At 36.2% G+C, this 25431-nt stretch overlaps 1 protein-coding gene across 1 annotated transcript; it reads left to right on the top strand.

Annotated features, from left to right (window-relative positions):
* Nucleotides 1–4576: 4576 nt before the first annotated feature.
* On the top strand, nt 4577–25068 carry LOC149819443 (T-complex protein 1 subunit alpha). The gene is made up of 17 exons (XM_089983973.1): nt 4577–4812; nt 4913–4977; nt 7756–7845; nt 8005–8091; nt 8231–8290; nt 8370–8420; nt 10819–10914; nt 11791–11856; nt 12107–12324; nt 13732–13828; nt 13961–14047; nt 16088–16222; nt 16306–16410; nt 23366–23494; nt 23567–23670; nt 24523–24613; nt 24748–25068. The coding sequence occupies exons 1-17, from the start codon at nt 4740–4742 to the stop codon at nt 24832–24834; spliced, it is 1641 nt and encodes a 546-aa protein (XP_089840099.1). The 5' UTR covers nt 4577–4739; the 3' UTR covers nt 24835–25068.
* Nucleotides 25069–25431: the final 363 nt, after the last annotated feature.

Below are 25431 nucleotides of genomic sequence, written 5' to 3'. Positions count from 1 at the left end.
ACATAGGACTGGATCCAGAATTTAATGATATAAAATAAAGTGAAAAAAGTATTAGATATAAAAAAATTAATACATAAAATGGATTTCATAAGGTATGAAATAATTACATAGTATATATATATATATATATATATATATATATATATATATATATATATATATAAACTAATAAAGTGAGTGGAAGAGTAAGACATTAAAGAGGGGGGCGTTTTACCTAGTGGACCCCACTTGAACCAAAAAGAAAAAAAGAAAAAAATAATAAATAAAATGAAGTAGAAACACATTTTTCTCTTAATGAGTAGGGGTTACACTAAATCGAAGTGGTGGGTTGTAATGAGTAGGGGTTACACTTAAGTAGGAATGGTGGGCTTAACCACAACCCCATTAACGTGAATGGGGGGAGTTAAGTTACAAATTAAGTATAATAAAATAAAATAAAATAAAATGAGAAGGTTTTTTAGTTACTTACCCCCCACCCACTTCTCTCTCTCGTTAAACCTCCCACTACTACCTCCCCACTACTCTAGATAGATGACTCTTGGAATATGAAACCCCAAATCTCTCACTTAATCCTCTTGTAACTCCCCTCCCCTCCCTCTCTATGTAAAGCCTACGTGAAATCCCATTCCCCATATTCTTTCCGATACCTCTCTCTTTATTTTGCTACAGCTAGGTAGTAGTATTTGTGACAATAGTTTGCTAGATTCGTGATCGACCATGAAATTCCAACCGGTGCTACATCGATTCGAGTTTTTTCGTTTGAGGTAGGTACTCTGACTTAGTGTGTGAGTGGGGATTTAGGCCGTGAATGCCAATTTTCCCATGTTGTAAATTGCTGAAATCTGTATTTTAATCAGCCATGTTAATGTTTGTCGATTTGCCATATTGTAAATTTCTGGAACTTTCATTTTGATCGGCCATATTATTGTTTGACATAAAAATTTAATTCATATTTGTCAATTTTCCCCCTATTGTGAACTTCTGGAATTTTTATTTTGAACAAACCATGTTATTATTTGACATAAAACATTTAATTGGTGTTTGCTGATTTTCTGTGGTAAGCTGCTGGGATTTTCATTTTTATCATCACATGTTATTGCTTGGAATAAAAAGTTTAGTTGGTAATTTTCTTAGAATGACATGTGATACCATTATTCAGTATAAAATGCACACAATTAGATTGAGTTTATGTGTGTAAGCATAGGCTGTCTGATTAAGGGGATTTTTCATGTTTTACGGGCGTCTATGTGAATGTGAAAGAAAAAAAAAAAGAAAAACCGATTTTTTTTAAATTGTTTTTTTGTTATTGCGAGTTTAAGACATTTTTTTTGAATGAGATATATTATATAAACTGTGTTTTCTTGAAACAGTCCAACCGGTATTGGTTTGGTCATAAAAAAAAAAATATAAAATGTAGTTATCTTTAACATAATGATTTTTGTTAAATCGGGCTTATGAAAAAAGGTCACATATGATGCAACTCGTGACCGGCGGTTAAAATATGAGTTCTAGTAAACTCAGATTTAATTTCAAATGTTCATTTTCAATCAATGATGTAATTCAATTAATTTTATTAAAAAAATAGTATATATATATATATATATATATATAGGCATTTTATGAACTTCAAAGTAACCTGCGATTAAAATTGGGTTTTCGTGAAAAAACAACCTTTGTGTGTGATGTCAAGCTTTAAAATCTGCGATTTTAAGATATGTGTTTATGTAAAATGATATGATAAAACTTGTCATTTAAACTCTATATGATATGTTGTTCGAGTAGGTTAATCTAACTTAGAAACTAATCACAATTTAATTTGGATTTTGTATATGTTAAAAGATCTAATGAAATTTGGTAACATCCTATGTGTTTTAAGGCTCCATATTTTCATTAAGTGGAGATTAATGATTATGTTAGCTTCTTGTATATGATATGCATTTTTTACCACAACTTGTATGGATTGTCTTGACATATCATAAATATTATTTGATGAATATGGCACAAATATTGTGCCTTATGGAATGATGCGGTTGTTCGAATAAGAAAAGTTAACTTATGATGAAAAAATCATGATAGCCAAATGTGTGATCAATGCATGATGGATGTGAGTTATTTATATTGTTAAATGCATCGTAATAAAAATGTGAGATACATGCATGTTAATTGATAAATGCAAAGAAAATATATATTGATTCATTGTTTTGAGACATTTTGGGCACAATATTGAAATTGACTCACATGACAGTGAGCATATGTGCCCAGGTAGGGGTGACAAAATCTGACCCGACCCGCCAACCCACTTCTTAGCCGGGTTAGGGTTTAGCTTAAACGGGTTATTGTCATAAACAGGTCGACCCGCCTAACCCGTTTATTAAACGGGTCGTGTTCATGTTAGGGGTATGCCAACCCGCCAACCCATTTGACCTGTTTAATAAATGGGTTAGGCGGGCGGGTCAACCCGTTTACACAAACCCGTCAACCCACAACCCGTTTATATATATATATATATATATTAACTTATATATGTCATGTTATCAGGTCGACCCGTTTAATAAACGGGTCGTCGTGTCGTGTCGACCCGACCCATTTATTAAACAGGTTAATCGTGTCGTGTCAGGTTAACCGTTTAATAAATTGGTCATGTTCGTGTTTGCCACATCCTACCCGTTTAATAAACGGGTCGTGTTCATGTTGAGGTATTTTGACCCGCCAACCCGACCCGATTGCCACCCCTATGCTCAGGACATATGAAGAGGTATTGTATTGTTTCTACCCCAAAGTGGTGACTAATAAATTTATGATGAGTCAAATGAAAATCATACATACTTGTGTCCTATGGAGGCCATTGAAAGTCTACAAATAATGTTTAAGTACGTATGCCACAAAGATTAACTAATTAAGAAAGTGAATGTTAATTCTCATGTTGCTTATAATGAGAGAGTAAACCGGTATAATTGGCTCTTTGAGGTATTATAAAACATAGAGGGTTGCTTTCCCACCCACGGAGATAGGGGTATCTTCTACTGGTGCAGCGGGGTGGTAGTGAATAAGGCTTTAACTGAATGAAAAGACTGATATACCAGTTTAAGAGTGTTAAGATTTCTCTCTCGATAAGTTTCGTCCCTCACTCAAAGTTAGAAAAAATATGTAAGACTAAGTTAATAAAACACAAATTGTTTGAATGTACATTTTGGCCGTATCTTCGATTTGAATATTGTTTATATAATATCCACAAAGATTGTTAACAAGAGGAACAAACGTGTATTACGTATTTTGTCAAAACATAGCATGCATCATTTAAGAAAGATCACCTAAATAAAAGAATTATAAGTCACTCTTGTCATAGATAGACAGTCTATTGCATTGATAAGTCATGCATATTTATACATGATTATTCATAAGTATCAAATTTAGTTTTTTAGTAGTTCCATAATTTATCAATGCAATGATATTTGTTTATATGTGAGAAAAAATGATGTTTCATGTGTACATGCTTTCATATACATGTAGTTTGTTATTGTATTGCTACGAGGGTATTGTTATTGACCTCCTAAACAATTACAGGTGCTGAATGATCTACCAAGGCAATGACAGAGAGCGTGGCGGAGTCAGGGAGCCAAACTATTTTCTTTTTGGGAGACTGAATTTTTAAAACTTATGTTATTTTGTTTTTTATGAACTTTAGTAAATTAGTATTGTTTATTTGCCTGTCGAACAATACTCTATATGCGATAATGAATGCTTAAATTGCTATATATATATTTTTATAAAAATTCAGTACTAGTGTCATTGACCGACCCGAGTTAGTAACTCGTCCAAGGTTTTTGATCCTGTTGAAAAATGTTTTGGCTGTTGAAAAAAAATTTTCAAATTTTTAGAGTTAAAAATCTTGAGGTGTTAGAGGTTGGGTCATGCCTAAGGTCCTAAAACCCTAAGCAGGGCTGAACAATATACATAAAAAAAAAATGCTCTATGAAATCACCTAGTTGCATGTCAGTATACCTCATAGCAGCCTTAATCATCTCCTGTTTTCATTACATGGGTATCTTTCTTACACATACTTATCATCGAATGCACTTTGCATTGATTTGGAGTTCTTTCAAGGACTTCTATCATTTTAATATAAGGTTTTGCGTGTTAGCATGTTAAGCTCTTATAACTTATAAGGTGGTCAAAGGAGAAATCAAGATTCAAGTTTGTAAAGAACCATAAAGGATCTGATTCAGATATATTCATTAGAAATTGCTTTGGGATTCGGGTCCGATTCAGATCAACATTTTAAGTCCTTTATATAATTGATCCTATTCAAAATCCAACCCGGTTATGTTTTTTAACATTAAATAGTTTGTTTTTTGTTTTCAAAATTTTTTCAGACCCAATATTAAGAACGTGTAATTCAGATTCGGGTTCAACCTTATATCATCGGATCTGATTCAGATCCAAATTTGGATTTGGATTTACTATTTACATTTCGGGTTCGGATTCGGTTTTGAAAAGATCCTGTTCGAGTCCGATACGTTTGCACGCCGTAGGTCTCAAAACCCTTGCCGCTCTCTCTCTCCCTCTCTCGCTTTCTCTTAGTTCTTTCCTTTATCGGTGCGCATCTTGGTGTTCTCCTTCCTCCTCCAACCCCGACGGGCAAAATCTAGGGTTTCCCCTTCCCAGCCGGACGATCGCGTTCGGAGAAACCAGAGTCACCTGAATATCACCCTGTCCGTGTCTTTTCGGCGGCCGGAGCAATGGCGGCCTCGGTTCAGACGCTCGATATCATGGGGGAGCGGCATTCTGGGCAAGACGTTCGCACTCAAAACGGTATCCCTTGCCTCCATTGTTTTGTTTTTCCTTCAAAATGATCCCCATTCTCGTTTGAGAGGGTTCCGATCCCTGATGCGGATGTCCCCGAACTTTGCAGTCGTCGCCTGCCAAGCCGTCGCGAACATCGTCAAATCGTCGCTCGGGCCCGTCGGTCTCGACAAAGTAACGCGATTCCTCGACTGTTATCTTCTTCTTCATAATGTTTTTTTTGGTTTTTGTACTACAGGGCAAGAATCGTGCTCCTTTTTCATCTGCGCTGATGCTACGCTTGGTTTGTTTATCATTACGATGCATTGGACCACGAACACGAGCACTTCGTGACGCACTTATTGTTGCTTTTTGATGATTTCTTGTCGCGATATTGACGGTTTTTGGTTACTGCCGGTTTGTTACGTTTTGCTTATTTGATTCGCTTGGGCATTATATGTCATACTCTTATATGTAAATTTGTGGAGAATGTGCATTGTTTCTGATAGAAGAGTTCAGAAGTTCTCTTTCCGATCAAAATAGACTAATATTTATACGATCTTGTAAAATCTCAGTATTCATATCGTTGTTGTTATTGAAAGGTATAATTTCGAAGATAGGCACAAATAAAGATCAAAAGAAATATTCTCACCATATACAGAAATACCTAGAGATTCATTAGCCTAAACATTATCAGTAAGAAAAAACAGGAAATTAATGAAGATACAATTGTGGATTCCTCGAGTTTTGCAATAATCTTTTTGAAGGTATAATTTTAAGTTTCATACCCGATGGACAATCAGAATACCGAGTTCTTTAAAGCCCCACCGGTACACCTGTACCCCGATCCTGCCATAAAAAAAGAAAAGAAAATGCAGTAAGGTAGGAACGTAGGCAACCCTTAGGAGTTTTGGACATTCATACTACAAAAATGTCAAGAACCTTCAACATATACCTTCATCATCCTGGTCAACTAAGCAGGTTTCTAACGTGTAGACTCCAAAGTGTTGAAAACCTTAGACAAGATTATGAACATCCCTAACCACACCGCCTTAGGCCCCATGATTGGTCAGATTGTGCATAAAGTTTTCGATGTTTACACTTGGTTTTCAGCATGTGACCCTTGGAATGTTACAAAACCCGAGATGCCAAAATAGATAGTCATAATGAAGGTCAAACAAATGTCTGACAAAGGTATTCCAGATACAAAACTCCATAAGGTTTTCAACATTGCCAATATGTGTCGCCAGGGTTGTTTGTTCAAAACGAGAGTTTTTTCAATGCTTTTAGTATGTCTCTTTATGCATGTTCTCAAGTTTTCCATTGTTTTGGATATGTTTACCAGGTCTAAAATGCCATAAATAGGAGGCACCACACACAGAAAGGGGCATAAATAATTTGTACATACTTCATAAGTGTTGCTTGAATGAAAACTTGTTTGTCTATCCATCCTTTTTCAGCATAGAAGCTTCCTAGCTGTCGCCTTGACCTCACAGGTCTTTGCTTACCTGTCACTCCATCAAGATCAACCCGTATATCTTTTCTTACCTTTCACTTTTTCTTTGCCACTTGTAATTTAGAGGAGAATTTACACATCAGTCTTTGAGCAACCATCATGTGAGCTTACTTTTCCTGTGGAAATGAAGCTTTCACGGAGTATTGGAGATCCTCCTCTTTCGTACCTCCAGAAGCTTCAACCTTGAGGTCTTACCCATTATACTATCTCAAAACAGATTGGTGATTGCCTAAGCATACTTTGTCACTTGTGATTCAAAGAGAAAGTGTACCAATTGCGGATCTTCATTTCTTATCTGTAGCTTGGGAAGTTTTGGTTGCCTGTCCCAAGCCTTTTGAAGCATCTAGAGCAATTCCGTAATTCTTCTTGAGGACTACAATTACCAAGTACTCTATCATTGATAGTGATTGCGAAGTTGAAATCATTTAGTGTTTGCATGGTTTATTATTCAATCATTTGCCATAATATGATTTTTATCAACACTAACATTCAGGTCCATTGTAATAATTGCTAAATACTAATGCGCCAAAAATCTTCGTCACATTAAGCTTTCAGGTGAAGCTTAGGAACAATGTTAAAACAACACTTATTGCTTTTAGTCAATGTATTATAAAGAAAACGATGATGCTTAGTCACAGTGGTGCTCTCTTGGAGTTTTAACTTATTGTCTGTTTATGGAAACCTGGGAGCAATGATGCCTTTATGAAACTAGCAACCTCTACTATTGAAAAAATAAGATTATAAGTAGAGGGTCTATGGGTATAATGTATCTTGGGACACATTAGTCATATATTTTCCCATTCACTTTGTTGGGATGAGCTTGTCTGTTGGTTTGTTTCTCAACTGGATTTTTTTAATGGATGTAGAAGAGAATAAAATAGTATATCTTGAAAAAGTGGCAGTTCATATGCTCGACTCAACAGTGATATGTGACATCTACCTTACTGTGATCATAGAAAATTTAATTGTGGAAGTTAATGATTTGTTTGGTCTATTCTAACCCTTGCACACAACTATGTCATCACTAATCAAGTGTTCATCTGAATAATTTGCTGGATGAAGCAGCCAATAGCTGTTTTTTTCCTAGCAGTAAATTTGATGCAAGGTGCATTTAGCTGTTTCACTAACCAGACTTTGTTTCATGCATCTTATTGTTACTGGATCTGACATCATGTCATATGGGTCTTCCCTGGTTCAACTTGATTGTTTTTTCTCTTTTATATTATACTAGAACTTGATTGTGTGATGGTTTTGGAAATATGAAAAGGATTTCTTCTAACTGCTCTGCATCTGTATTCCTCTATTCTTGAAGTAAGGATAAAGAAAACTGATTCACCATATAAAACCTTTATGTGTTTGTGTGCTCTGAATATGATCTGTCTTTCTGTATGTGGGCTATGTCCGCATGAATATTGGTTTTTGGTACTGCATGTATTTATCTTGAATTGAAATTTCAGATGTTAGTTGATGATATTGGGGATGTTACAATTACTAATGACGGGGCTACGATACTAAAGATGTTGGAAGTGGAGCATCCTGCTGCCAAGGTGAACAAATCATGGCTACATTTTTCAATTAATTTTGAACTTGGAAGATGATTTAAGCTTTAGGTTTATTCAGCATTCTATGCCTTTCACTGCAGCATATGCACCTCTTTGCTTTTGTCAAACTTCATTTACATCATCCTTTTATTTTGAGGGGTTCAGGTGCTGGTAGAGTTGGCCGAGCTTCAAGACCGTGAAGTTGGAGATGGAACCACATCTGTTGTTATCATAGCTGCTGAGCTGTTGAAGGTATCTTGACATATATGGCTCAATTTGTTGATTGCCTTGTTTCTGTTCCACAATAATGACCTTTCAGAATAATCTGCTAATTTTGCTGTATATACTTTCTGAATTTATGTTTTTTTCTTTTCGCCTTTCACTCTTTTAGAGAGCCAATGATCTAGTGAGAAGCAAGATCCATCCCACATCCATAATCAGTGGATACAGGGTGAGTACTTTATTCATGAAAATTATTGTAGTTTCTGCTATTTTAACTGTTCTCATTCTACAATTTATCATATGTGCAGCTTGCCATGAGAGAAGCATGCAAATATGTGGATGACAAGCTAGCGGTCAAAGTATGTTTTGATGTGTTGGTTATTTTCCTTGTCAATATGCAGGGCCCTATGATATTATTTTCAGATTGAATTGTGTCAACTCTTTGTGATATGCTTGATGGAGACTGATATTTTTGATACAATGTGGACAATTTGTATTAAATAACTTTTTTCTTTTGTCATTTTCAAAGCTAACTTTGAATTAGTTGGCAATTTGTATGATCTTTAATTCTGGCATACCAACAATAAAATTCAGTTTTACTATTTTTTGATATAAAGAAAAGTTGTTGACCTGCATAGCAGCATCTTCATTACAAAATTGTTTATGTAGCTCATGTTGTTTGCTATTATACTTTCCTGCTCTTATGTCTTTTAATAATGACAAACCTTCTGACCTATATGCTATTTATATCACTAAACCTCATTTTTTAGCCTTTATTCATTGATTATTTATCCATTCTCTACTTTATTCTGTGATTGCACTAGAATTCTCATTGGATCAGTGATTTTGTTCTTCTTTAGAATCTATATTGCAATGTTTTGACGTCCCTTGATGATGTAAGACATTCTAAGAAAGAAAGAAAGACCCTAGGGTGGTTTTCTTTTAACTTGCTTCATCACGTGGTGAATGTTGGCTTCATGCTTTTGATTTGTTATAAATATGATGAATATAAGCCTGCAAACAAAAGCCATAGTTTAAAAACTCGCCGGGTTGACCCGGTGACTCGGATCACTCAGCCCAGATTGCCCAGTCACCGGGTCAAAAACAGGTGTGACCTGGCTTTAACAAAACTCGGCCGAGTCATGGGCGAGTCATGCATAAATATATGCATATAATATATTTTATATATAATTACATATATTATATGAAATATAATAATATTATATATAAAAATATGATTATACATGTATTAATAAAATTATACATCAAATATATTATAAAAAATATCATATAATGTATATTATATATAATATATTGGTAAAATAATATAAAATATAGATAATATATACATTATATATATATATATTATATAAAAAGTAAAGTTAACATGACCCGGATGAGTCACCGAGTTGACCCGGCCGAGTGACGAGTCCCTCAAGGACGAGCTGAGTGATGAGTCACTGGGTTTTAGAACATTGCTTAAAGCATCTTGTTTTTGTTGAATGAGAGAATCTAGTTTGTAGATTGCTTATTCAGTGGGGCAAAACTTGGTCATAAGGTCCATGCTTTGTAAATTCTTTCTTCAACTAAAATATTGGGAAACAGAAAATGTAAGTACACCATGATATGTGGATCAAAAATGGGATTTGGCCTAGATCATCACGAATGGACTAATTTGGTTGATGCATGCTAATTGTGAACTTGACCAGATATACTATTTAGTTCTAATTGCTTTGAACTAATTTGTTTTTGGGCTGCATTGGGCTGATATGATCTGATGATCTCTGGTTTGGAGAAAGAGTCTGTTTGCCTTTTGTTAAGAAGGGCTTGCTTGTTTTCATAAAAAGGCAGTCTTCATCTTTTGATAGAAGGGGGGGGGTGTGAGCGGGGAAGGGCTGGCTGGACTACTGAGTGACCTTCTGGCTCAGCTGCACCACTTGGGGTGGGAGCCACCCAAGAAGCAAGCAATTACAGACAAAATAAGCACCTAAGGGAAAAAACTCACAGGCAGATAATCAAGAGCCGTAAGATTGGACTACTTGGAGGTATCATGCCCCTCCCCCCTCCTAATAAGCGAATCTTGTAGCCACCCATATCTTTTTTCTTAGGTAATGAAACTTTGTGCCAAGTTTCCCTTAGGTCATTGATAGTGTTTTTGTTAGATTTGCAGGGGGCTGATGACCTCATCTTCTTGTCTGAAGCTGCTCTCCTTCATTCCCTTCAGCCAGCCCTCTTCACAAACTTATACAATTGATGCCACAGAGATGGCCAATTCTATTAATGAAGAAACAGGAAACAGGCAACAATTAGGCAACAAGGACGCTACACCTCATAGGGGAGGGGTATGTGCGTCTTCAATCTCATTCCAAAAAGCCAAGCCAGCTGCTAATCAGAGTCTGGGGAACAAACATCTCATTCCATCTCATTAGAGAGGAGGAAGGCCCATTGGTTTTGCTCTAGAAACTCCGATAAAATTGTGTTTTTAGACGTTGTCATCTTATGTTAGTTGTTTTGATTTCATTTTGCATCAATATGTTATGGTGGTTTTATGTTGGTTGCATTAGTGCAGGCACTTCTGGAATGTTGCCACATTTTATTCTTTATTGTTAATTATTTGCATGTATGTTTTGGAAGTTTCATTATCAGGAATTTATCATTCAAGTATATACTTCAGTTCTATTCTTCCTTCCCTATCTGATTTTATTACATGATATTAACTTTTATTTACTGAGAGATATTTCTTATCTTCCATGGCAGGTTGAGAAGTTGGGAAAAGATTCACTTATAAATTGTGCAAAAACAAGCATGTCCTCTAAACTAATTGCTAGTGACAGCGACTTTTTTGCAAACTTGGTAAGCCTTCTATTTCTTTATCAATATTATAACATGATGCCTTTTTTGGGTTGGTAGAATAGTGGCGGGGTGGTGCTGCCCTTACTTGTGGCACCTTGAGGCCATACTTCCTGCTACATTGGCTGAAACTAGATTCAAAAATTTCTAAATTTAGGATTATCCATGGCATGGCTTGTAAATGGCCTTTGGGCCCATCTCCTGGTGAGGATTTCTCAATTCGTGACTCTTAGAGAAGGGTCAGATGGTTTTGATGGGAACAAAATGTCAACTAAGGAAGATCCACATGATTCTACAATTCTCCATCTCTCTCTATCCATCTCTAGTCATTCACTCACAATAGTTTAGGTCTTTCTCTAGTGGACTACAGCACTATTCTAGTACAAGTGATGCCGACAATTTGCACGGATGGCATTGTCCAGGCTGGAAGTCCCCAGCCATTCTCTTTATATTGGCTTTGACTCCATTTTGATGGGAAGTCTTGATTTACTGCATAAAAATGTTTCCTATTGGTACCTCTAATTCTCAATGTTAAATATTTGTAGAAGCATGTTTTTGACTTTTATTTATGGGGGAAAAAGGTTATTGTAAATCTATTGGATGATGATGCATTTTCACTTACGTGAGGTTGAGTTCTGTGGGCAATTTTTATGTTCTCGGGTTGTTATGACAGTTTTGTGCTCACGACCAATGCTTGTAATCTGGCTGTGGAACTGGAATTATTTGAATGCTATTTGCGTTGGTCCTAATTTTATCATGTTACACTATTTGGTGTTCTTATGCATGGGTTATTGTCCTTTATCAATTTATGGTATCTTCTTGATTCTTGTGGTGTCAGACTTTCATTATTTTAACTATTTACTATTCTAAATTCTCCAGGTTGTTGATGCTGTTCAAGCAGTGAAGGTCACCAATGACAAGGGGGAGGTTAAATACCCAATCAAGGTTAGTTGTTGTATGAAGTTTTGAGGTTTGTATCATCCAAGATGGTTACATGATATTCTCCTACTCGTGAGTTTTTGGCAATATACTGGTCTCCTAGTATGTGGTGGTTTTCATCAATAAATGAAAATATGACTGAATTTAGGTATGCATGTGTTTATTATTTATTATTAGTTTTTGTCTCTTTTCATATTTTCTGATTTTACTTGTGTTGACCTTTAATGGCCATTGTATATATTACTTTCTATCTCAGGCCATTAACATTCTGAAAGCTCATGGAAAAAGTGCAAAAGACAGCTACCTGTTAAAAGGTTATGCTCTGAACACAGGCCGTGCTGCACAAGGAATGCCAACAAGAGTAGCACCTGCTAGAATTGCTTGTCTTGATTTCAATCTTCAGAAAACCAAGATGCAACTGGGCATCCAAGTGTTGGTTACTGATCCTAGGGAACTTGAAAAAATTCGCCAGAGGTGACGTCCAATAATTGTGTTTTGAGATGTTTACTAGAAAATACTTGTATTCTACTTCTATGAACATAATCTTTAAGTTCTTGTTTGGGAAAATCGACTTAAATGGGCAAGTTTTTGGAAATAATCCTGGAATAAGAGAGCTGCTTTGGGCACCAAAATGCAAATCTTTAATGTCTATATAAACATCTACTCTAGTTTGTAGGCTTATTTATTTATTTTCTTAAAGTCAAGGTAATGTATTGTGCCTGGTAAATGCTTTTCTAGTTCTTTACAGTAACACAGTTTCATAATGTGTGGTTCTTTTCTGCTGATCCGTAACCTTTTTGTTTTTCCTTGTTATGACTATGTTTGAAATGTTCTATGCATTATAATCTTATAGAAAATCAAGTTTAGCTAATCTAGGCATTTTGAACTAGTACAAGCATGTTTCTTTAGGAGTGACTAGTAAGTGTTGATTTTTCTATGACCGAGAAGCCAATGTGTCCTGTAACAAGACATAGAAGAGAAGAAAAACAATGAAACATAGAATTCATAATGCTACAAGTTGTCAATATAATGCATCTATCTCTGGACTCTGGAAAGGAGCAAGTTTGAAGCAGGATCTTAATGTATCTTAAGGTTGGGCCAGGGTGGTCTCTTAACACCGTAATATATTCACTTGAACTCTACTTAGGTGCAATCAGTTGACCAACACCATCAAATTAAACACTATTAATGTTTCACTTTGGAGCTACTCTATATTTGTCATTGCTCCATAGAGGTCATCTATCTGATGCTCTGCAACAAAGAAATGAATGCTAAGTCCCTGTGTTCTTTGTTAAGTGGGAGCATGGGCAGTTGGTTTTATATGCTGTTCGAACAGGTTTTCATTCCTTGTGAGACATCTAGTGTTGAAACCAAGAACGCATGGAGTGAAGGGATTTTTTTCCCTAAAGCTTTTTCCTGCTTGTTTGCTGAATTGAACTAGTTTTGATCAACTGCTAGTACCGATGGTGTCAAATAATCATAGGAATTGTACAACCTAGGCTGAAACATGCCTTAAGGTTTTGAGAAGATTCTATTGGAAACTCTCCTGCTATGGAGAGAAAAGGTACACCATGCCTATGTAAAAGCATTGCTACCTAAATTATTTTGTTGGTTGTAATGTGTGAACAAATTGGTTGCAATGAAACATCCCCAAATGTGGTATAGTTCATGCTATTGAATGTCAGTGATGCTATCAATGTCTTAGTGCTTGTGAATGCCTTCTTTTTGTAATAGCTTGTTTTGGATCCCTTCACAGATATCGTCCAAGCATTAAAGGGTTGCAAGTAGCTTCTAGAGAATATTTTCTCTTTACATTTCTTGTGGCATATAAACTTGCAAAATTCTGTTCTGTTGTCTCATAAATTACTTTCATTTTTGCAGAGAAGCTGACGTAACTAAAGAACGCATTGACAAACTTCTAAAAGCTGGAGCTAATGTGATTCTCACAACCAAGGGAATTGATGACATGTCCCTCAAGGCACGCTCATTTGCAATTTTATCCTTTGTTATTCTCCTTAAACACAGTGCTGGTAACAACTGATGCAAAGCCTATGAGCACCTGCTATTTTCATTGACTAACATTCATGTTCTTTTAAATGTTTGCACTCAGTACTTTGTAGAAGCTGGTGCTATTGCTATCAGGCGTGTTAAAAAAGAGGATTTGCGCCATGTAGCCAAGGCATCTGGTGCAACTCAGGTATCAACATCACTGTCTTAATTTTTCTTAGAATCCATATTAGATGGAAACCTATGTCACATGGGTGCAGGTACGGGTACGGGTGCGACACAGGTGTGGAGCAATTTAAAAAATTTTGGACACGGGGACACGGCTATATATATATATACGTATATATATTTAAAAAAAAAATAAATATATATATATATATATATAACAATAATAAGACTGCCAAAGTTGTGCCCATTGGGGGACACAACTATATATATATACAACAACAACAACAACAACGCCTTCATCCCAAATGGCTATATATATATATAACAATAATAAGACTCTATATATATATATATCATTTTTTTTTAATTTTTATACGTCTTTTGCCCTAAAAAATGGATAAAAATAGACTCTGTCAAAGTTGACTGAGTCCAAAATGTCGACGGACTCGGCCCCGGTGCGTTGACTGAGTCTGACACTTGGTTGACCGTGTCCGCCCCGTGTCCGAAGCCGCACCCGTGTTGGGGCATGTCGACACAGGTGCGTCGACCTTATAGCCGAGTCCGTGTGACTTAGATGGAAACCATATCTTTGTATCAAATGCTAATGCATTTCTTCCGCAGTCTTTAGTTTCTAATTTAACTCCTTTCTCTGCTTCTAATTTAGTTGCACCTGTCTTTTCAGAACATAATATTCTTCCTGTTTGTAGTAAATCTTGGCATTTTAAAGAAGGATTAGCTATTTTCATGTGCTAACGATTTGCAGTATGACAATGAGCACCATAACACTAACCATTTCCATTAAGTTCACACCTTGTCGTATCTGTTTGCTTCTATTTTCACTTGGTGAAGCTCCCTGGTTCTAAATCTATAACTTGCTTCAGCTACGAGGTTCTAGTGGATTCTGTGAAAGTCTTAGTAAGCATCTTATTACCTGGATACTTCTGTCAGCCAGCTGTATTGGTAGGGCTGGTAAACAAACTAAATGAACTGAAAACATTGTGTCCGGGCTTGGCTCGTTTACCATTGGATGCAGCTCCAGTTCTGGCTCGGGCTTGCATATAGCCAAGCCAAGCTCGAGACGAGCCCAAGCCGTGTGAGCAGGGGACGAGCTAGCTTGTTCCAAATGGTCTCTACATATTTTGAAGAGTGAAAACATTGGGTATTGAACCCTGAACCTCCCTTGTGAACCCCATCTTTACCATATTGTTTTTTTGTGGCATATGCACTTAAATCCTCCGTATTACTTCTACACAAGCACCTGAGTGAAACCGAGAAGAACACCTCTAATTCATACTCGGCGTGGGTATCTGTGCTGAGCCAGCTCATTATCAGTACACCTCTAATTCATACACAATCAAGTTGGTAGCGAGCCAAACTGAGCAGGGCCATGAGCTGATCGGTTTGTTTCCCATCCCCACGTACCAGTATTCACATGTGGTTCTTGTTTACTTTTATCCTGGCATGGTATTCTCAAATGTTGCTTATCTATAACCTCCTTTTGAAGATACCGTTGGTTGTGCTCCAAAGTCAAACAAATGTTGTCCACAATGTCATGAACAAACCACAATTTCTAGTTGGATAAATGAATGATACTATAACGTAAAATGCGTATAAAAGTAACTAGCATGTCTGTCCTTACTCTAACAAATCTCTTCCAGCAAGGATGTAGCCCTTTGAATAGAACCACCTATCTTTATTGTGTTGGCTGGAAAGCAAAATCATTTTGTCATCCGACACTCTTAATTTACCACCTTGCCAACTTAAAACTAACTCATAAGTGCCTAAATTGATGCTTACTATTTCTGTCAGAATTTCAACATTGTACACAGTTTTCTTATTGCAATTTGCAGTTGATGTCCTACATAATTCCTCTCGGCTGTTTTTGTTACAAATTGTTGAACTTATTCTTTGGTGTATGAAATCAGAAGCACAACACAAGTTAGCTCATGAATGAGTGGCTATCTATTTATTTTCCACTGCCAATTCTGTTTTTGCGTTTCTTAAATAGTTTCCTTGTTGAACCTGTAAGCATTTTAGTAATGTATGTTCTTTTCTCTCGTAGGTTCTCACATTCGCTGACATGGAAGGGGAGGAGACCTTTGACCCTTCATTTCTTGGATATGCAGATGAAGTGGTCGAAGAGCGTATTTCTAATGATGATGTGATCATGGTTAAAGGAACAAAAAATACAAGTGCTGTAAGTGCATTCAGAATGCAGTACTGCAAAGCTATATCCTTTGTTGTTTTCCAGTGTTACAGTCTGTGCACTTGTTTGTTCAGGTTTCTTTGATACTCAGAGGTGCAAATGATTACATGCTCGATGAGATGGAGAGATCTCTGCATGACGCCTTGTGCATTGTAAAAAGAACTCTAGAGTCAAATGCGGTATGCTACATATCGTAACATGTGGTCGTTATTCTTGGTTGTTTTTGTTTTTTGCCCATCCTGCACTTAGAATTTTGCTTTTTGAATGATATAGTGTTCAAAAAATGTGTGGTACCATCAAATCTGTAACTGGAAAAGAATAGTACAACATTGCTAAAAGCCCAAGAGATGCATAGGCAGTCACACACCTAAACTTGCCTAGATGTTGTTTGGAACTGTGATGCAGGAAGGGGGGGGGGGTAGACAATTAAATCATACAGAAAATCGAAAGTTTAAATAGATAAAATGTTTGATGGATGATGTAGAAGAAAGTTACCCGTTTGTTAAAGGGTTTTTAGTTTTTACTTGTTTATAGTAGGCTTATGTCATCTGTCGGTTACTATTTGGCTTTTAAATACCAAGCTATAGCTGATACCGATATTTGTGACTATGATATATATAATGTGTGTGTGTGTGTCTTATGGTTGTTGCTAGAGGGGAAATGAGAATCGGAAGGCAATATGAGAATCAGCATGGAGAAACAGTTATTTCAAATTTTCAGAGGATTTGAGAAGTGGGGGTTAAGAAGCAGTATGGACAGCTGTTTATGGAGAGATAGATGAAATCATGTCAATGTATGAACAGAGATTCCTAAGAGGCATTTGTTTTATATGTGAAGAAGGGACACAAATCTCACTTGATTTGTGTTTCAGATGATAGTAAAATGCTATTAAAGAGATTTTATAAGAAACAATATTGTTTTGTGTTTGTTTCATGCTTGGGGAGAAAGCCAAAAGGTGAGTGGTGCCCCACATGCAGAAAGGTAACTTTTGCATTTATTAGTGAAGAATGGCTGTTTTAGGTTGTGTGAGGAAGTCTAAGTATTGGTAAACACATGAAAAAGTAACTTTTTTGCATTATTAAAAGGAGCCACCCCGTGAAAAGCTATGTCACATGGGTGCGGGTGCGGCGCAATTTCCAAAATTTTGGACAGGGGGACTCGGCTATATATATGTATATATATTTTTAAAAATATATATATAACAATAACAAGACTCAGTCTATGTTGTGCCCATTAGCCCATTAGGGGACACAACTATATATATATATAACAATAATAAGACTCGGCTATATATATAAATATAAATCATTTTTTTTAGGTTTTTGCCCTAAAAATGGACAAAAATAGACTCGGTCAAAGTTGGTTGAGTCCAAAATGTGGACGGACTCGACCCTAGTGCATTGACCGAGTCCTACACTTGGTTGACCGTGTCCGAAGCCGCACCTGTGTCGGGGCGTGTCGACACGGCTGCGTCGACCCCCTAGCCGAGTCCGTGTGACATAGGTGAAAAGCTATGTCACATGGGTGTGGGTGCGACACGGGTGCGGCGCAATTTAAAAAATTTTGGACACGGGGACACGACTATATATATATATGTATATATTTAAAAAATATAATAATAATAATAATAATAATGATAATAATGATAATAATATATCCAATGTGTGCATATATGTGGATATTGTCCTCTAAATTTATCAACAACATGAGTGTTTTTACAAACTTTGCAAATTGGAATTTTTTTCTGGGGCTATTGTTTGAGACTCATGCTATATATATATATATATATATATATATATATATATATATATATATATATATATATATATATAAAGATCATTTTTTTGTTTTTTGCCCTAAAAATGGACATTTTTGGACTCGGTCAATGTTGACCGAGTCCAAAACGATGACGGACTCGGCCTCGATTCGTTGACCGAGTCTGGGCCGTGTCGTAAGCCGCACCCGTGTCGGGGCGTGTTGACTCGGGTGCGGCGCCTCCCTAGCCGAGTCCGTGTGACTTAGACGAAAAGTTGGTGAGAAAGCCCTTACAAGGGGAAGTGTGTGATCCCACCTTCATATGAAACAAGTAGTCAAAGGGAAAGTTGTTTCTCTTTGACCGTTTTCTCACCAAATCATCACATCTGTTTCACGGTGAGAAAGGAGACTGTTTTCATACCAAAACAATCTATTTTCTCACCAAAATGGGTAGAACAAACACACCCTAAGTGAATTAGGACAGCTGAACATTGGAAACTTGGTGCTTGAGGGAATTTAGATTCTTGAACATAGGAATCAAAATTCTTGAACATAGGAACTGAGATTTTTATGACAAGGCAGTTATGATTCCCATATCTAAGAATTGGGTTTCCTATGCGACGGAATCACAATTCCCATTCGCGCTTCCTAGGAAGCAAAATTCTGACTTGTTTTAGTCACTTCTAGTGACTATACTGGCCTTACCCAACTTTGTATGGACTAGAATAGATCATTTGTGATTGTCTATCTTAATAAAGCGTCGTAGATGATTCCTAATTATGATTCTCTCTTTTCTCTCCAATGACCCAGGAGATAGCTGGTTATTGGTTGGCACTTGGCAGTGATTGGTGAGCAAGAAGGAAAAGAAGGAAAAAGATAATAAAAAAAGAGGATTGCTGCTGCTTGCCAATGATAGCCAGCTACCAGAGAGAAAGAGAGAGATCATGCAAAAGTTGGGTAAGGCAGACCAATCTTTTTCTCTATCTCTCTCATCTATGTGAGAGCGAGATGGTCCATGTAAAAGTTAGGTAAGGTAGACCAAACTCCCTCTCTCTCTCTCTCTCCCCTTTACATATATGGGCTTGCGTAACTTTAGACCTTTGATTAATGTTAGCAACATTCAAGTGATTGATATGACATATATCTATATATATGGGTTAACTTCAACTTTAAACCCTTATATTAATGTTAGCAGGAGCCAACTGATGGAAATTACCATAATACTTTGATTGCTTTTTTTGAAACATGCAATTGGTATTAAGGGTAAGTTAGGTCATTTGCTTCAAAGGGAAAAGAAAAGGTAAGCACATTTTTTAAAAAAGTAACAAATAGTACTTTAGTCATTTTAATTTGAAAAGTGAAGTGACTTTTTTGGCTTTAAATAAGAGTCAGGCGATCTCCTAAAAGATGTGGATGAAATACGACTAGAAAAAGAAACCAGTGATTTGTGGTTGGAAAGGAAGTTATGCCTTTGTGGAATGTAAGCGATCGATAATTTATGATCTTATGGTTTAAACATTGGTTCCACTCTTAGGTTATGCTTTCACTATGCAGGGATGCTATAGAAACATAGTTACAAGTCTCATTCGGAGAGGAAAAATTCTCAGTATTTTGAAATATCTAGTTTTCTTTCAATCTCTAAAAATTATTAGTATATATAAAGTAGTAATGAAATGTGAATAAGCTATAAAATTTGCAACTAGTGTTTTCATCGGCTCAATATTGCGGTAAAATTTTCAAAATAAGATATATCTTGAAAATGCCACTTTTTTTTGGTATAATTTCAACCATTGAGGGTATTGTGATGAAATCCTGATATGTACAAAATATCAGTGATATTTGTCACTATGCTCAAAACAAGCCCCTCTTTTGGTTATCCTAATTTGATATATGGTTTGTGGATATCTCTAGATTAGTGGTTTCTAGGGTGACATATGGAAGATATTGAGATGGGAAACACTGTCTACCTAGCAGTTAATTACACAGTATTGGGTCTTATTGGTTGATTTATTTTCTCTGGATCCCAATCCTTCCCATCTAATTCAATTTTGATGGAAGATATTGAGATGGGAAACACCGTCACAGTTAATTACGTGTTGCATCTTATTGGTCGATTTTTTTTCTCTAGATCCCAATCCTTCCCATCTAACTCGATTTCGATCGAAGATATTGAGATGGGAAACACTATCTACTTAAAAAAGCGCCTTGAGGTGCAAAAGGCACGCCTCGCCTTGAGGTGAGGCCCTCTGCGCCTCAAGGCGCCAACCTGAGGCGTGAAGAAGAAAGAAGGAAGAAGAAAGAAGAAAAAAGAAGAAGAAAGAAGATATATGTAAATAGTTTCTTAGTTACTTTTTATATGTTAATCTCATATTTTTTAACTTTTATAGGTTAATCTCATATTTTTTAGTACTTATTTGAGATTTTCTAAGTTTTTTAGTTACTTTTTATATGTCAATCTCATATTTTTTAATTTTTATAGGTTAATCTCATTTTTTTAGTATTTATTTGAGATTTTCTATTGTTTATTGGTTGTTGCTTTATAGGACATTATATTTTTCAATTATATAATTAGTTTTTCGGTTATGTAATCAGTTTCTTAGTTAAGTTTATATGTTAATCTCATATTTTTTAGTACTTATTTAAGATTTTCTATTTCTTATTGGTTGTTACTTCATCATTAAAGCATTTTTTTATTTGTATTTTAGATATTTTTTTATAATTTTTTAAAGTTTTCAAAAAATTTTTTTTTGAGGCTTACACTTTACGCCTTGCCTCGGTTTTTTGTGGAGCGCCTCACTACACCTCAACGCTTTTCACGACACTGCTGTCTACCTAGCAGTTAATTACAAAGTGTTGGGTCTTATTGGCCGATTTCTTTCCTCCGGAATTTTTGTGCTCAATGGTCTTGTGAAGAAAGGGAAAAAATGAGAATGGAAAGAGGGCTTCAGTCAAGGAAGACAAGGAGCTATAATTCATTGTCACTTATTTCAACAATGGTTGATTCTAGTTTGTGTTAGAGAATAAGACAACAAGGAAGTGTATCATTGTTCACTTTTTTCCACCAATCATGGAAGTTTGGAGATAATTTGTTTTCAACATGCCTCTGAGCCAAAAAAGCCGCTTTCACTTTTCAAATTAAAATTATAAGAATACCTTTTGTTGCTTTTTGAAAATTGTGTTTGATTTTTTTTCCCTCCAAAATCAAAGACCTTGACTACTTATAAAAGTAGCTACTTTTTAAGAATGCTGCATTTTAGGGTATTTTGGCCATTTGAAACACTTGAATGCTGTTAATACAAATAGTAAGAGTTTAAATTATATGTGTGTGTGTGTGTGAGGTGGTTAGTTACGTTACCACCTTGATATTATGGTTGTATCAAGCCAATATTTGTTGGATCTATGATTTAAATGACTTTGGTGTTTCAAATAAAGTTTCTGTCCACTGTGGATATTGACTTTACTGAGAACTTCAATAAGCGGGCTCATTAGATTGGACAACTTGATTAGGGGCTATAGCCGGCCATGTTTTAAGTGGCTTACTCTAAGCCGACAAGAATGAAAGAAATAAAAAAGACCTCTATCTCTCGAACTTTCAATAAGTTGCTGTCCACACTGGACAAGAACTTCATTTAAAATACCAAAAGCCATTGTATCATAAAAGATCCAATGGCTGTTGGTTCAGTAGCACCATATCATGGTGGTAGGTACTGACCTCCACACACACACACACACACACACACACACACATATATATATATTTATATATATGGATAATGGGAAAGTATGTGGGTAAGGAACCCTTTAGTTGGAACTCATAGTGGGCGGTTGTTTTGACCAAGTCTAACCTCATGAATGTGTTCAGCATGGTGAAAATAGTAGGAATCAACTCTTTCACTGTATTTTTTGACATAAATGTACGATTTTAGAGGATTGAAAATTTGGTACATTGTAGGCCATTAATTTTTCAACTCCTGCAAAATCTTGAATAGACATTGGAATAACATGATCCAAGCACTGATTTCTACTAACCCAAACATGTAAATCACATGTGCAAAAAAACAAAAAGAAATAAATAAATTACAAATTTTTTATCAGGGTGTTCCTTACCAAAGAGGGTAGCAAACATTAACCCTATTTATATTGAAGGGAAAATAAAATTAGACATTCAAGACGTCCAATCAAAATAATAAGCAGCCCTTATAATACAACAATCACTGCTGGCCATCCACAATAATTCCACTGATGCTGTAATTATCATTTTTAAACTATCATGTAATAGGTTGCTTTTTTTGTAAACCTTGAAATGTTGGGAGGAAACTGTACATGTATGCTTTGTTAGGGAAATAATCTTGTGGTAATATTCTTTAAGAAACTTTTGCTGACAATCAAATGAAGCATTATGCTTGCTGCTTATGATTTATGTCAAGTGTCTCTTTATTCTAGATCTGTTTCTCTGTTTTATTTGTTGAATCATCTCCAAAAGATCCATGATCTGGAGTGCTAGGTCACGAGTTGTGGGTTGTGAGTCAAAGCCGACAACTTGATGATCATGGGTTGAGGGCAATCCAAATAGAAACCAGTCTTAGAACCATGTAATAGACGAAGCTCAAGCTGAATTCTTTACACTTACCATTAGGTGCAAATGCAGATGCCCGATATATGTGCAATACCCAAAATGTAAAACGTGGGGATTATGCCATGAAAATAGTTAATAGGAAAACCTTGCTTTGATAGCATGTACCATCGCAGTGATTTCTTCTACACCACCATTAGGGGTAAATATGTGATATATGCACAATGGGATTGAAAAGTGTAAAACGTGAATAACAACATGCCTGCGAAGGATGAAGAAGAATCAGCTTTGGGTATCATGGTGGTCTAGAGGACTGTTTTTTCTCTGACATGCACAATGGAAGGTTAAAGTATGAGATTTGCACTCTGGCAAACCATCTTGACTTGATAGGCTTCCCTTTCATGCTTTGCTTGCAGTTAAAACATATTTTGGTTGTTCTCTTTGCAGTGGAGGTCGGAGATGTTTCATCTTATATTGTCTGCAAAACTTGTGTATCTGAAGTCAAAACAGTTTTAGAGCACCATTTTCATGTTGCAATCATTTTATCCATACAAACTTTGCTAACATATTCTTTAGAAAATTTGCACTACGGAATATCTTTATTCATGTATTCTGATTACTGGTAACTTGAAAGTTGTCTACCTACTATGTTGTAAATCCAGGTTAGGGAGCCTTTACAGGTTATTATAATTCTCCTGATCTTTATATTGGTTTGGTACTTTTTTAAGAATAATTTCATAAGCTTTCTTGTGCGGCAAAATATGAAAGCAAGTGATTTGTAATATTTGTCTGAGCTGTTTGTGCAGGTTGTTGCAGGTGGTGGTGCAGTTGAGGCAGCTTTATCTGTCTATTTGGAGCATTTTGCGACGTCATTAGGATCAAGAGAACAACTAGCCATTGCAGAGTTTGCGGAGTCTCTTCTTATCATTCCTAAGGTGCACTTTGAATGCTAGTCTAGTTCTCATGCAGTTCCTGCCTTATTGACTGAAATTGCTGGTGAACTTCAGGTTCTTTCTGTGAATGCTGCGAAGGATGCAACTGAATTGGTTGCCAAATTGCGTGCTTACCATCACACTGCACAGATGAAAGCAGACAAGCAACATCTCTCTAGGTACAATCTTGGATATTTGTGAAATTAATTGTACACTGTTTTGAGAAGTATGGATGGCTACTGGCTTTTCAGTCCAACTTGTTCAAGTATGAAATGGAATTGCTATTAGGCTTAGATTTGTTCTGAATTTGTTGAGTCTGTGGTTCAGTTAGGTTAATAATGTGAATGGGCTCTGGCCCGGTCTGTCTAGCACATTGAAGGTTCTCGTCTGGCTTCTCTGATCCCAACCAAGACTTGAATGGGGATATTGGTTTCTGATGAACTAAACATGCTAAAAATATTGTTTCAAACCAGTGAAATGACAAGCTAAACATAGTTTTCTTATTTATGGGATCCTTTTCTACATCGGACTTTATGATCTTGATGATTTAATGGCATACTTGGGAACCTGCTAGGGATGGGTGATTAACATTTTATATCCAAGAACCAGCTTCGCCTGCCTGCCTGTCGGATGCTCGTGCCTCATACTGGGCCTTGGTTGTCTTTTGCCAATGTCTTAAATCACACAATTCTAGTTTAATAATTGGGTTATTACTTGGAACTCTACGATACTCCTTTCATCTAGCTAGAATTTAAACTTGGTTACTGAATTCAGTTAGACAATCTTGAACCGTTTATAGTTTGCGAGATTTGAATCAGCTTGATGCATAAGTTGTTTATCTTGTCTCAATTGGTTGATTCTTGATTCATTTTGATTGTTATATCTTGTTGATTCCCCGACTCTTTAAACGAAAAATGGAACTTTTCTTTGCTAGATCATAGTTTTTTCCTTCACTTTCTGAAGTAATTTTCCAGCATTTGTAATTTGCAACCCTATCATCCAGTTGAACTTTTTTTTTCTCGACTTTGTAGCATGGGTTTGGAGCTAACAAAAGGAATCATCCGGAACAATATTGAAGCTGGAGTTCTTGAACCAGCAATGAGCAAAGTGAAGATTATTCAGGTTGTCTAAATTTACCATTTATTTGGCTTCTGTTCCCCTATTTTAGGTATTTCACTAGCTGGGTAGAAATGTAGCATTCCTGTATTGTCCTGCATAATCAAGTTTCTCATCTTTTGATGTTCCTGAAACTCCAGTTTGCAACTGAAGCAGCGATAACGATCCTTCGGATTGATGACATGATCAAGCTTGTCAAGGATGAGCGTGAAAATGAAGACGAGTAGGGAAATCAGCCAAAGGCATTCTGTGGATAAACATGCAGTTTTGTTTTAGTCTAATGCTACGGAATGTGCCCATGGTGTGTTAAGTAGCTTTGTTGTAGGTGGTCTTTGAAGAAGGCAGTAAATTGTTATATTTTTTGAGATGATTTGGTTCATTTATTAGGAACTTAGCCTTTTTTTGTCATTATGATCATGGTTAAGATTTATATTATTCCGAAATGGTTGTGGGAAACAAAATAGTCATCAAATGTGTGGGGTTCTATTATTCCACCATTTTTTCTCTAATGTACTATATTTTGGAGTCAAGAATTGCTCCGAGATAATTTGGTTCCTTGTGGCAAGGGACATCACTCATGGGTTTCGAACTTGTGACATCTTGTCAACTTGGTGATATTGACAAGTCTTCACTACCAGATGAGCAGAGCCTAAGTAATTAGTTTGAGAGAAATTTTCTTAAAATGTTGGGCCACAGTCTTAATTATTTTAAACCTCAGACCAACAGGTGCTCCGCGTGGTTGGTAGGTGCTGTTGGTGCACATCTCCTTGTTGTGGAACGATGCAGGTTCAAAACCCAGTGGTACGTTAAATAATAACTGGTGG

Source organism: Nuphar pumila, chromosome 13 (genome assembly GCF_984573655.1).
Source record: "Nuphar pumila chromosome 13, dmNupPumi1.hap1.1, whole genome shotgun sequence".
NCBI classification, from domain to species: domain Eukaryota; kingdom Viridiplantae; phylum Streptophyta; class Magnoliopsida; order Nymphaeales; family Nymphaeaceae; genus Nuphar; species Nuphar pumila.
The sequence above is the reverse complement of the archived record's forward strand: the minus strand, read 5'-3'. Positions and strand labels throughout refer to the sequence as shown.

Bases quoted from the DNA above. Each gene is read 5' to 3' on its own strand.
- LOC149819443 (XM_089983973.1), top strand. From the start codon at position 4,740: ATGGCGGCCTCGGTTCAGACGCTCGATATCATGGGGGAGCGGCATTCT. The intron at 14,048-16,087 runs GTATCAACATCA...TTTCTCTCGTAG, and splicing joins AGGCATCTGGTGCAACTCAG to GTTCTCACATTCGCTGACAT. The intron at 16,223-16,305 runs GTAAGTGCATTC...TTGTTTGTTCAG, and splicing joins GAACAAAAAATACAAGTGCT to GTTTCTTTGATACTCAGAGG.